A 13,890-nucleotide genomic window follows, 5' to 3' on the forward strand; every position below is an offset into this window, starting at 1 on the left:
GAAACACCCAAGTAGCCGGAACGACTTCATCTAAATTGAAAAGGTTTTCCTTTGATAAAAGACAAGTTGACTGACTCAGATTGTACTCTTAATCAGCAGTCTCACTTATTGATAAGTCCCAATTTCGATAGTAAGTAGGGTCAAATTGACCCAAATTGTGGGTCAGTCCCGTTTTGACCAAAATCTTGTTAACCCAACTATTTTTACAGTCTAAAAATGAAGAAATAATCTGTTGACTAAAAATTTCCAACACTATTTCTTCATAATGTTGATGACTTTAGTTTTTCATCTACGTGATTCAGGAAGTTGAGGCTCAGAGTTTTGTACTAGATTGTTTTGTGCAAAACAACCCAGAAAGTAGGGTCAAATTGACCCAAGTAGTCTGTTGGTCAGACCTGTTTGACCAAGATCGGGTTCTTTTGCGTGTAAAATTTAAGCTATAACTATATACACTATTTTTTCATAATGTTGATCGTTTGTTTTTTTTATATATATATCTCAGGGTTAGGGTTAGGATTAAGTTGAGGATTATTGCTACGTAAACACAAATGGTGTAAGACTCACAGGCATTTTCTTTATCCTCTGCAAAGAATGACTAATATTAGTGCCGTACTGAGGTGACGTGTGAGGAGCTGCGTCCACAAACGTCTGCTTTCGTGGACGCAAATGAATACATTGGGCCTCGGGAGGATGTTATAGAGTATGAAACGTCTTTCCAGGTCCCAGAGTGTCCCGGTCCATGCTGCTGTCGCTCCCTCCCGCGCAGCCTCTCCATCGAACGTCTCTCGGAACTCAACCAGCTCCTGGAAGGAGACGGGGTGGGCGGGGTGCACTCGGAAGTCCGGAGGATCTCTCTCTCTTACCTGGAAAGCGAGGAGGGCGATTCCAGCACCGGGAAAAGAAACCCGGCGAGGGGCCATCGGGCCCGTGGCGAAAACGAGTGCGACCTGTGCGACGCGTCCTGCTACAGCACGTCCTGCTACAGCACGTCTTGTTACTCCACATCGTGCTACAGCAACTCGGGCCAGGAGGGACGGGGACGCTTCTGCAGCCACACCCGTCTCTCGTCCGTGGACAGCAACCGGCTCTCCGGTAGCACCGTCTTCTCCTCGCAGGACGAAGAGGAAGACGAGAGCACGTTCGAGTCGGGGCCGGATGCTAGCAACGGTCCCGAGGGGCAGGAAGTGGGCGGGGCCGGAGGGGAAATCGGCGGGAGGCGCAAGGAGACCAGGGGAGACGAGCGGGGAGAATCGGCCGGGGCAGGACCGGGGACCAATTCTTCTTCGTCAGGTTTGTGCCGGGCATTTTCTCAGTTTTGCTTGACCCCATTTTGTTTTTTTTTTTCCTCGGCCCTTCCGTCGGTCATTTCACATCAAAGGGAAAGCATCGAAAGAAAACACCGGGAGCTGAAATTTCACCAGGAGTGTGTGAAATACCGTGAGAATGACGTGGAAGATAATGACCAAAAATGGTCAAAATACTACGCAAGGGTTCCAAAAATGCCTGATTAGGAAAAATATCAAAATAGGGCAAAATAATTTCCTAGCAAGACATTTTGATAGCGGCAAGAATTTTACTGATTAGGATAGCGGCAGCTGCTGGATGAGTACGTGAGTGTTTTACCCTCCAACGTTTTGCGTGTTCCACAGTGTAATCATCATTTGAAATTTGCCCTCATTATTTTGTTGCCATGACAACCTGAGAGTGCATACTTCACTGCAATTTTCTCCAACCTTGATGGTACCGAGGCATACATTTTACGTTAGGAAAAAAAAAACAGTTCATGACAAAAGAAAATGGTACGGAAGGTTACAGATAATTGTCCCTGTTTGGGTGTGAGTGTGAGAGGAATGTGAAAATTTTAGGGAGGCTTTGGATGTGTGAGAGATAATTATGTGGGAATTTTTAAGTGGTCTTAGAGCGCTTTTGTTGTTTGAAGATTGCTTTGGTGCTTTGACAGAGTTTTGGTGTGATTGACTATTTTTGTGAGAGTCAGTGTAAGAGTTTTTTTCTTCTTGTGGGTGAGAGAGTTTTGAATGTGAGAGAGAGGTGGTGGTAGCGGTGTTTGGTTGTGTCTGAGAATTGTTTGGGGTCTTTTGAGGGATTTTTTTATTGTGGTTGAGATATTGTGGTTAATTATGAAGTGTTTTAGTCTTTTCTGTATGTTCAGTATGTGTGAGAGCTTAGGGTGTGTGAGCTTCTAAATGGTAGAGGTAATCTGTTGTGTCTGAGAATTGATTTGTGACGTGAGATTTTTTACGTGGTTTGGGACATTTTTGTTAATCAATTTTTAGATATCTTATGAGAGGGTTTTATAAGTGTGAGTTTTGGGGTGTGTGAGAGATTTTAGGTGGTAGGGTTCAGATAATTGTGTTTTTGGATGCAGTTGAGTTTTTGGGTTTGTGTGTTTGTCAGTCTTGTCGGGGTTTGTGTAGGTTTTTTGCTGTGTGAATTTTTGGTTGTGCATGAGAGCTTTTGGTGTGATTTTTGTTGTTGTTTTTCAGGTTCTTGTGTGTGAGAGGTGTTTTCGGTGAGTGTGTTTCTTTGATGGATCTTTTTTGTTTGCGTGTACTTTCTTGAGCATGTGAGATTTTTTGGGGGGGCTGTTTGAGTATTTTTGTTACATTTGAGAACTTTTGCGTGTATGACGTCTTTTGTTTGTGAATTGTGAGTGAGAATTTGTGTGTTTTTATATATATATATATCACATTTTAGCAATAATTTACTTCATGTTCCAGTTCATTTGCTCTTAATTTGAAAATGTACTGATACTGTCATATATATATATATATATATATATATATATATATATATATATATATATATATATATAATTTATTTATTTATTTATTTATTTATAGTTATATTTATAGACCCACGCGCCAACAGAAAACGCTAGGATTGTTGTAAAAGTTGGTCAAAAATAATGAGCCAGTCGCTTCTCGAAGAAACCGTGTGGCATTCTGCTAATTTGTGAACACTGTCAGCCGTGACAACTGCCATGGAAAAGTAGGTCGCATTCATACAACACACTGCCAGGCTTCCTTCCAGGTTGCTTTTTTTCCCCCTGCTGTTCCCCTCAAATTACCTTAACACATGCCAAAACCGTTTGCAATTCTCATCCCTGTCGCATTTGTAGTGGTATTATTTTAGTCACTAACTGCAGAATATACATCATAACCTCATCTGCTTTATTTTTGACTCGTCTGCACCATGCACACAATAAAATCATACAACTAATCACTGAAACGCAATTTAGTAACACGTTGCAATTAATTTGCTCTTAATTCGAAAAGAAAACCATCCCCTTCCCGTCACGCCATTAAAAAGCGTTAGATTTTTTTGAAGCCCTGTTAAAATCTCACGGGACCCCCTGGAGTACCTTAACGTATCCCCAGGGGTACCCATCATTTGTACAGTAACCAATTTAGCTTGTGACCCGTATTCCCAACTGTCTCCCGTAGGCTCAGGCTTCTCACCTCCCGTCGGCCATCCTCCAGTCCTCCTTCCCAGCATTGACCTAAACCATTTTCCCGCCGCCACTGACCAAGCCTTACCTCCAAGTAAGCACCAACGCATCTTACTATGGAGTCACATGACAACTAGCTTGGTTCGCACCTGTGTGTGTGTGTTTTTTTGCGTTCAAACCGCACGCCATTCCTTTTGCCATGACTCCATCTTTTCCCTCCTATCATTATCACCCATCGGGATTCCATTATAGCGAATTTTCATTTCATTTCTTACAGTTTGCCACAATTCGCAGATGAGATAAAGTCGCCCTAAGACAATATTTGAAAGGGCTATATTACTTATATATTACTTTATATAATCACTCAAATAACGTGACCCTAACCCCCTAACCCTAACCCTTTTGAGAAAATTGAAGGCATTTAGGTGCACCTTATTGCGCGGAAAATACGGTAGATCATATACTGCGAAAAAACAGCCCAAGTCGATACGGCGGCGTCCCGAGCTGATGATTTTCTCACCCGCGGCTCAGACTGGGAAGCTCGAATCGACAGCCACGGCAGGGTGTTCTACGTGGACCACGTCAACCGCACCACGACCTGGCAGAGACCCAGTCACGCGGGCAAGTGTAGCCACGGGATTCCCCGCTCGGGATCCAGCCAGCAGATGGAGCAGCTCAACAGGAGGTCAGACCAAGTATACAGTAAAAGGAGTCAAAAGGAAATAGTCATTTATTTATTCAATCCCCAAAAATCGGGACATTAAATCCCAGGTTCTTTATTTTGTTATTTTTTTAGACTTTTTTTTTTTTTAAACTTTTGAAAAAACTAGTACAAAAGATTGAGCGTCTGGGCTATAAAAATGTATAAAAACGTATTTGGACATGAATGTCTAGACTGTAAAAATTTATAAATTTAGAATTGAATGTCTGGACTGTAAATCAGGACATTAAATCCCAGGTTCTTTATTTTGTTATTTTTTAGACTTTTTTTTTTTTAATTTTTGAAAAAAATAGTACAAAAGATTGAGCGTCTGGGCTGTAAAAATGTATAAAAACGTATTTGGACTTGAATATCTGGACTGTAAAAATTTATAAATTTAGAATTGAATGTCTGGACTGTAAAACGTTTAAACACGTCTTTGGAGTTGAATGTCTGGACTGTAAAAATGTATACGTCCATACAAATTTGTGATTGAATACCTGGATTGTTAATAAAAAAAAATAGGATAAATACATGTTTGGGATTTAATGTCTGGAAAGTAAAAAGGTATAAATATGTCTTTGGACTTGAAAATTTGGACTGTAAAAAAGTATATTTAATACGTGTTTGGGATTTAATGTCTGGAAAGTAAAAAGGTATAAATATGTCTTGAAAATTTGGACTGTAAAAAGATATATTTGGAATTTAATGTCTAGACTTTAAAAACGTATAAATACATATTTGGGATTGAATGTCTGGACTGTAAAATCAAATAAATACAAACTTGGGTTTGAATGTCTAAAAAAAATTATACGTAAATATGTATTTGGAATTGAATGTCAGGACTGTAAAAATATAAAAATACGTATTCGCGATTGATTGTCTGTACTGCAAAATCAAATAAATACAAATTTGGGATTGAATGTCTCAAAAAATTATACGTAAACATGTATTTGGGATTGCATGTCCAAAGTGTAAAAAAAGAACGTATAAATACGTCTTTGGGATTGAATGAGTTAGTCAAATGTGACCTACCTACAGATTTGTGATGTATTGTCCTTGTAGAAGCTAATTTTGAAGACTTTTCCGGCAGGTACCAGAGCATCCAAAGAACCATGGCCACTGAAGAAGAAGGCGGCAGTCAGCGATTGGAGCGAACTCCCAGTGTGGAGGCGGACTCGGATGCTCCCCCCACAGCCACGGGTCAGCTCCTGATTATAATCATTTCATGTGTCGATTAATCGATTAATTAATTATATATTTTTTAAACATGTTTAAAAAAAAACAGATGATGTGCTTTGTCTGTGTAAATATGGGCGCTGCCATATGAAAGATTGACTTCCATTCTTCAGTTAGAATTGATGTCGGTAATAGCTGCGTTGTAAGTGTGGAAACACTGCCATCTAATGGTCACAGTTAGCATTACAGTTCTTAATTGGCTTATATTAGGTAAGCATTAGTCAGGGGTGTCAGCTACCTTCCCCCCAAAAAAAAACGTATTTGAGCAGTTCAATAAAATCAACAGGCTGTATGTTTGACGTCCCTGTTTTAGACCAATAAAGTTTTTTCTTTAGGACGTTTGTGGTATTTGAGCCCAAAAATGTCTTTCCTTTGAGGGTTTAGGGCTCTAAACGATTAATCGACTTTCAAAATTTTTTTCTTGTAATCAATTCGTTTTCGATTCATCGCTGCGCCTCCGACATTTAACGTTTATTCCCGTATTCTTCTTTTGGTCATCTTTGGGGACAACTCTACAGTATTACACTTCCTAAAAATGACGATTGTTGTGTCCACAAGGTCCAGCTTCACCTGTCAATCATCAGAAGATCAGCCAGCTTCTTCAGTCACCCGCCGTCAAATTCATTTCACACCCGGAATTCTTCACTATGTTGCATAGTAACTACGTAAGTGCCACGCTCCTACTTTAGGAACGAGAGAATTGAAAATGACTTGGGATTGGACTGGCAATCCATGCGGTAATCCATTCACTGCCATCGACGGCCAAAGACGTCAAAGATCCATTTTTACTGTTCAATCCATTAATGAAATTCCTCGGACGGTGGTTCCTTCTGCTCGCTTCTTTAATTGAAAATAATGGCGTTTCTCGAACTGAAAGAAAAAAAATTCAGGCTTTTTTTTCACGTTTTTTCACAGTCGGCCTACCGGATGTTTACCAGTAGCAGCTGTGTGAAACACATGATCCTGAAGGTGCGGCGTGACGCCAAAAACTTTGAGCGCTACCAACATAACCGGGATCTGGTGGTCTTCCTCAACAAGTTTGCAGACACTCAACTGGAGCTGCCACGCGGCTGGGAGATCAAGACTGACCCTCAGGGCAAGGTATTGACAAATTCGTATCAATTATTGATCAGTAGCGCTCTTAACTTTGGCTTCCTTAAATACGCAGATAAACTAACTAGGAGTTCGGTTTATAAGTACGGCGAATTCCCATCTGTCTTCCAGTCTTTCTTCGTGGATCACAACAGTCGAGCCACGACCTTCATCGACCCTCGAATCCCGCTTCAAAATGGCCGACTACCAGGCCACCTCGCCCACAGGCAACATTTGCAGAGGCTGCGCAGCTACAGTGCAGGAGAGGTACACCCACACTATTTCGCAAACGTTTCGTTAATGCTCTCTAAAATTGTCGGTTAGGTATAATATACAATAATTCCCCAAATTTAAGACGCGCCTTTGTATTAGACAACATTTTGGGGGGAAATTCTGGTATTTTTTTTGTTACCGTGTATAAGACGCACCAATGAAAAAACTATAGCAACAGAACAAATATCATCATGTGTGAACTCTTCATATTTTCTTATGTTCATATCCGTAAGTGATTTATTTGTCGCGTATAAGTGTGTTCCAGATTTCCCACCTTGTGAGCGGTCAGTGAACGCCTCGCCAGTGTAACCGAATGCACTCAAAGCAGTTGTTTTTCCCTTTCCTGGCAGCGTGGCTCGAGTTCATTTTACCGTAAATCCCCAAAGTTGCGCACCATCCGCGTTCTGTTAAGCACATTAAGACCGCGATCAATAAACGAGTCACTTGAAATACTTTTCCGTGATCTCTTAATCAAATCAGCTGCAGACATCACTTTTACATGATAGTAATATTCCTGTGTGTGAATAAGGATGGACTCGAACGGTGGTTCCGTCTGCTTTCTTCTTTTATTGAAAATAATGCCGTAATACTCTCTGCGAATACGATCAGTCACTAACTGCAACAGGGAGTAGCAGCGAACAACCAGCTTGTCCAATTACGATAATTATTGTAAGAATACGGACGATATAAAAACGTACTTTTTTGCGTCAAAACGCTGCTTTTGTGGCTGACGGATTTATCGTCCTCGAATGATGTGGAGTAAAATAAATGAATAAATAATATTTAAGTAACCATTTATAGGATGCGCCCATACTTTTGTGTTTTATTTTTGGGGAATTACCGTAGTATATCTTTGACGTCTATAGTCGTCAATGGCAGCGAATGAGTTAAGATTGACCGCAAATTTTCTTGTTTTTTTTTTTTGTACAGGCTTCTGATGTATCCAGGAGTCGGGGAGCTTCTCTCATGACCAGACCCGCCAATAGTCTGGTCGCTGCCATACGAAGCCAGTATCACGCCGACCCGCAACAGTCCGCCGCCGCATGTGAGCACCGCCCTAGAAATAAATCCCAAAAATTGAAAGCAGTTAAGAGTTTTACCCGTTAACCGTCTTTTCTGCTCTCCCGTTTTTTTTTTCCCTAGCGTACAATGACAAGATTGTGGCTTTCCTACGACAACCAAACATATTTGACATGTTGCAGGAGAAACAACCCAACCTCAACAGAAACTATGCACTGAGGTATGTTTTTTTTTTTGTTTTCAAAACTGTTGTCCAATTTTTTCATAAAATGTGTGATTTGGCTTACTTTAACATTCAAAATGTTCAGTGTCATCATAGCTATCAATTAATATGGATTTTGGACAGTATAAGTCCAAAAAAATGGACAAATGATAGCGACATGTCCCACAATAAAGACACATGTTAAAATTGAGCAGAGGACTCCCATTCAGATAAAATTAAGGATTTGGCGCCATTTTGGTGCCAAGGAATTGTGTTCGATTGAGCTGATGGCCTTTTTTGTTTTGTCTTTTGGTTTTGTTTTGTTTTTTGAACCCTTGCGGCATTTGAGCCAAAAAATGGCTTTGCCTTCAATGTATGATAAATAAGTCATTTATGTTTTTGTGTTTTGTTTTTGTTTTTGCTTTTAGAACTGTTTATGCATATGGGTTTGTTCCCTCCCTGGACAAAAATAGTCCAAAAAAATGGACAAATACTGCCAAAGTATTCATAGACGAATATGAACAATTATATTATAATACAACAATTTATATAATAATATAAAAATTAAAGACGCAAAATTGTACGAAATCATCTTGACATCTCGGCATAAGCTGTCCAGTCCAGTTTAATTTTTTGGTGTCCAAAATGATTTTTTTGGACAAAAATTGAGACCAGTGTCTTTTCACATTGTAGAGAAAAGATCCATTACGTACGTTCTGAAGGTACGCAAGGTGTTGAGAAACTATCATGTGATGCAGACCTGGTCATCCTGTTAAGGTAAACAACCCCGCCCCCCCCCCCCCCTTTTTTTTTTACCGTAATAGCTTGAAAACACAGAATAAAAGCTGTCCCGCATATTTTTTTGTATATTTTTCTTCACAGTTTGTTTGAAGAGGAAATTATGTCGTATATTCCGCCTCATCCAATCCATCCCGGTTTTAGTTTCTCGCCACGCTGTTCCCCTGGCAACTCGCCGCAGAACTCTCCAGGTAGGTCCATTTATTAATCGATCACCTGTTATAAATTTAACTTCCTGTCTGTACTGAAATGTTAGACGTGTAATCTAAAGGAAAGGGGGCGGGGTTTGGAAGGGGTAAATTATTTCCTTCTCTACCAAAAAAAAATCTATTATAATGACACAATGATGAGCTAAATTCATCAATATTTTTTTCGATTTTCACACGTTAAACACCAAACCAGCAACAAAATAATTAAAAAAAAACTACACATTTTAAACAATGTTGATTGTCATTTTTTGATAAATTAATGGAAGTCAAAATCAGATTAATCGACAAAATAATTGTCAAATTAACCGATTAATCGTTTAGGGACTAACTTTGTCCCAATGCTCAGAATTTCATTTTGTTGACAGGAAATTTTCTTGTTGAAAACAGATAACGCAAGTAAAAGTGGACTTTCGCTTCAGAAAACGATCAACATTTTCCGATTTTCGAACGTTACGCACCAAGCCGGCAACGCACTCAATTACAAAACAATTGTATCTTTTTTCTGATTTAAAAAAAGTATTTCTTTTAAAAATGATTGGAAATGAAAATGTTTTAGAAAATCAGATTAATCGACAAAATAATCAACATATTAGCCGATTAATCACTCTGGGACTAATTCTATCCAAATGCCCAGAATTTCATTTTGTTGATCGCAAAATTTCTCAGATTTCTTTCGTTCTCGATGAAACTAGAGTAAAAATCTTCTTTGGCTTTGAAAAACTGATTAACATTTTCCGATTTTCCAACGTAACACACCAAACCAGCAACCCAATCATTCCAAAACAATGTTATCGCTTTTCTGATTTCAAATGTCATTTTCTGGAAATTAAATAGTTTTAGCAAAATCCGATGAATGGACAAAATAATCGTCGTATTAACCGATTATCAAAATAATCATCTGAAAATCTTTACCACAAAGCCTCAATTGTTTTATAGGACTCGATTGGCACTAAAAGCAGTTCCGCACTTGTAAGCGAAAACATGAACATGCTCGGTTATCGGAAAGTACCGTCCCAATTTTGGGACCCGCGCCGACACCCGCGGAGCCCCGAGCGCCGATCATTACCGTTTGACAGAACTTGCCGCGCACTGTTAGGAAGCCCTAACGTGATGGAAAATTAGTTCTAGTATACCTTGGGGGGGCTTTACATATTAGTAATGGGGGAGGTTCTATTGAAAGAAAGTAGGTCAGTTCCCTGCTAAAAAATCACTTGAGTTTTGGTGATGTCATTTTTTTTGTTGGTTCATATTTTGCTGGCTTTGTGTAGGCTTGCAAAGAGCCAGGGCTCCGGCACCTTACCGGAGAGATTTTGAGGCTAAGCTCCGAAACTTCTACAGAAAATTAGAAGCGAAGGGCTACGGGCAAGGACCGGGCAAGATTAAGTAAGACCGTATTTATAATATTTCGAATATCTTACCCCGTGTTCCGATGTGCGGTGAATATTGCGTCGTGGTTTTTTTTTTTTTGGCAGGCTGTTAATAAGGCGAGAACACTTGCTGGAGGGCACCTTCAACCAGGTGATGGCGTATTCTCGTAAGGAGCTACAGAGGAACAAACTCTACGTCACCTTCCTGGGGGAGGAGGGGTGAGACACGCATCGGTGCACTCACAAAGTCATTCTCATCTTAGTAAACCTTTCAGGAATATACATTTACCATTGTTTTTAAGAGTCACTTCAACATGTAACTTTTATGTGTGATACATACATATATATACCGTATTTTCCAGACTACTGTATACTTATACACCGCATGATGCATATATATATACCGTATTTTCCAGACTACTATATACTTATACACCGCATCGGTGTATCAATGTGTGATGCATACATATATACCGTATTTTCCAGACTATCGTATACTCATACACTGCACTGGTGTGTAAATGTGTGATACAGTACATACATATATACCGTATTTTCCAGACTATCGTATAGTCATACACTGCACCGGTGTGTAAATGTGTGATACATACATTCTGTATATACCGTATTTTCCAGACTAACGTATACTTATACACCGCACCGGTGTATAAATGTGTGATACATACATATGTACCGTATTTTCCAGACTATCGTATACTCATACACTGCACCGGTGTGTAAATATGTGATACATACATATATTCCGTATTTTCCAGACTATCGTTTACTTATACACCGCACCGGTGTATAAATGTGTGATACATACATACATATATACCGTATCTTCCAGACTATCGTATACTTATACACCGCACCGGTGTATAAATGTGTGATACATACATATGTACTGTATTTTCCAGACTATCGTATACTCATACACTGCACTGGTGTGTAAATGTGTGATACATACATATATACCATATTTTCCAGACTAACGTATATACACCGCACCGGTGTATCAATGTGTATGTGATACATACATATACTGTATTTTCCAGACTATCGTATACTCATACACTGCACCGGTGTGTAAATGTGTGATACATACATGCTGTATATACCGTATTTTCCAGACTAACGTATACTTATACACCGCACCAGTGTATCAATGTGTGATGCATACATATATACCGTATTTTCCAGACTAACGTATACTTATACACCGCACCGGTGTATAAATGTGTGATACATACATATTATACTGTATTTTCCAGACTATCGTATACTTATACACCGCACCGGTGTGTCAATGTGTGATACATACATATATACCGTATTTCCCGGACTATACTTATACACCACACCGGTGTATAAACCGCACTGGACTACAAGGCGCAGGTTATAACATCGGATACCGTATTTAACGCAAATAGATGGTTATATAAAAGTTTAATTTTTTTTAGTTATTTCTTTAGTAATTGTGTCTGCATGTTTAGCGCCAATATATCTATAGAAAATGGGTGGAAGAATATTTTCAACACCAACAGAATACTGTTAGTTTATGTTTTGATTATTTGGGGGAGTAAAATAAATTATAATTTGTTGTGGTTGATTAATACATTAATCATAATACAATAACATTTTAATGAAGTAAAACATATTAATTCAACTGTTTCATATTTGATAATTATTTCATGGAAAGAAATAGTACATTTTTTGAAATCATAATTATTATTTTGGGGGTTAAAATATAAAACGAGTAAATTAATAACAAATAATGAAATAAATCAAATATCAAGTGTAAATATTGTTTATATTGTTTGAAAATACATTAATAATCAATTAGGTAATTCAAGCATTAACAGTTTTCCTCTCTCCATTTTTTTCTTTTTCAGGTTGGATTACAGCGGCCCCTCCAGGGAGTTTTTCTTCCTTTTGTCTCAGGAGTTATTTAATCCCTACTACGGTCTTTTTGAATACTCGGCCAACGACACCTACACCGTCCAGATCAGCCCCATGTCGGCCTTTGTGGAGAACCATCTGGAATGGTGAGTTGGTTAGCTCGTTCAAATCCCAAATGGCAGGACTCTGTAAAGACGGGTAAATACGTCTTTGGGATTTAATGAGTAACATCTTTGGTGTGCGCAGGTTCCGTTTCAGCGGCCGCATTCTGGGTCTGGCTCTGATTCATCAATACCTCCTTGATGCGTTCTTCACCAGACCTTTCTACAAGGCGCTACTCAGGCTGTGAGCATATATACAATCGTAAATAGGGAAGAATTTCCTCACCGTAGCGTTCCGGTTACATTTGATCGGAAATGTGGATAACGCGGGTGAAATTTTGGATCTTCCAGCCCGACGGACCTTTCTGATTTGGAGTATCTGGATGAGGAGTTCCACCAGTCCCTGCAGTGGATGAAAGACAATGACATCACGGATATCCTGGACCTCACCTTCACCGTCAACGAGGAGGTCTTCGGCCAGGTGAGCGGACACGCGAAAAAACACGAAGGATAGACGTGAGCCAGAAACTGTAGATTATAAAATAATAACAAGAAACGTTTGTTGTCGACGCCCTGCCCTCCCACCCGTCGGAATTCCCCTCATTCTTAGCCCGTCTTTTTTTATAAGCGTTCCCGTCATTGGGCGCTCGGCAGACTGCGCACCTCTGAATAAAAATACAACCGCTATTGTTGCTAGGTGACGGAACGGGAGTTAAAATCCGGAGGCTCCAACCTGCAAGTGACGGAGAAGAACAAGAAGGATTACATAGAGCGAATGACAAAATGGAGGGTGGAAAGAGGAGTGGTGCAACAGACAGAGGCGCTGGTCAGAGGCTTCTATGAGGTAACCGCCATTTTCATTTTGTTGTTACTTCGTCAACAGAATCGGAGAGAAACGGATTTTCTTGGGGTGTGGTTTTCTCTCCCAGGTGGTAGACTCCAGGCTGGTGTCGGTGTTCGACGCCCGAGAGCTGGAACTGGTAATCGCCGGTACCGTGGAGATCGACCTCAACGACTGGAGGAGTAATACGGAGTATAGAGGAGGTACCTTTGCCTCTTTTTTTTTAATTCCCTGTCTAAAAATCGTAAACGGAAAATAAGTGGATTTGAATGGTGCCACCCGCTTAGGTTACCACGATGGGCACATAGTGATGCGGTGGTTTTGGGCCGCTGTGGAGCGTTTCAACAACGAGCAGCGCCTGCGCCTTCTGCAGTTTGTGACCGGGACCTCAAGCGTGCCGTACGAAGGCTTCGCTTCCTTGCGCGGATCTAACGGCCTACGTCGTTTCTGTATTGAGAAGTGGGGAAAAGTTACCTCTCTACCAAGGTAAATAACCCTATTTATGTATGCATATGTACAACCATCTGCGTATATGGTCATTTGTACCATATAATGCCCGTATTAGGAGGGTTGACTTCTAATCGCATAACTCAAAACCAGACCAAGTTTCTCCACATGTTTTAAAAACATTCATTTGATAGCAAAGTAAGTTAGATAACGCCATTTATAAAATGATT

At 39.9% G+C, this 13,890-nt stretch overlaps 1 protein-coding gene across 3 annotated transcripts in view; it reads left to right on the forward strand.

Moving 5' to 3' along the window:
* Nucleotides 1-13,890, forward strand: part of hecw1a (HECT, C2 and WW domain containing E3 ubiquitin protein ligase 1a) — a 36,986-nt gene that overhangs the window by 20,091 nt on the left and 3,005 nt on the right. For 2 of the 3 annotated variants that reach the window (XM_088442001.1, XM_088442002.1), the window contains 19 exons: nt 720-1,290; nt 3,465-3,563; nt 4,001-4,154; nt 5,263-5,372; nt 5,967-6,073; nt 6,324-6,509; nt 6,633-6,767; nt 7,704-7,818; nt 7,917-8,013; nt 8,689-8,772; nt 8,878-8,984; nt 10,271-10,385; nt 10,475-10,588; nt 12,265-12,417; nt 12,518-12,616; nt 12,724-12,853; nt 13,070-13,216; nt 13,302-13,416; nt 13,501-13,699. In XM_088442001.1, the coding sequence (XP_088298127.1) occupies nt 720-1,290; nt 3,465-3,563; nt 4,001-4,154; nt 5,263-5,372; nt 5,967-6,073; nt 6,324-6,509; nt 6,633-6,767; nt 7,704-7,818; nt 7,917-8,013; nt 8,689-8,772; nt 8,878-8,984; nt 10,271-10,385; nt 10,475-10,588; nt 12,265-12,417; nt 12,518-12,616; nt 12,724-12,853; nt 13,070-13,216; nt 13,302-13,416; nt 13,501-13,699 (2,837 nt within the window). The remainder of the gene's footprint in view (nt 1-719; nt 1,291-3,464; nt 3,564-4,000; nt 4,155-5,262; nt 5,373-5,966; nt 6,074-6,323; nt 6,510-6,632; nt 6,768-7,703; nt 7,819-7,916; nt 8,014-8,688; nt 8,773-8,877; nt 8,985-10,270; nt 10,386-10,474; nt 10,589-12,264; nt 12,418-12,517; nt 12,617-12,723; nt 12,854-13,069; nt 13,217-13,301; nt 13,417-13,500; nt 13,700-13,890) is intronic. The other variant, XM_088442003.1, reaches the window with a different exon arrangement.

Source organism: Hippichthys cyanospilos, chromosome 19 (genome assembly GCF_059441005.1).
Source record: "Hippichthys cyanospilos isolate Australia breed blue-spotted pipefish chromosome 19, RoL_Hcya_1.0, whole genome shotgun sequence".
Classification (NCBI taxonomy): domain Eukaryota; kingdom Metazoa; phylum Chordata; class Actinopteri; order Syngnathiformes; family Syngnathidae; genus Hippichthys; species Hippichthys cyanospilos.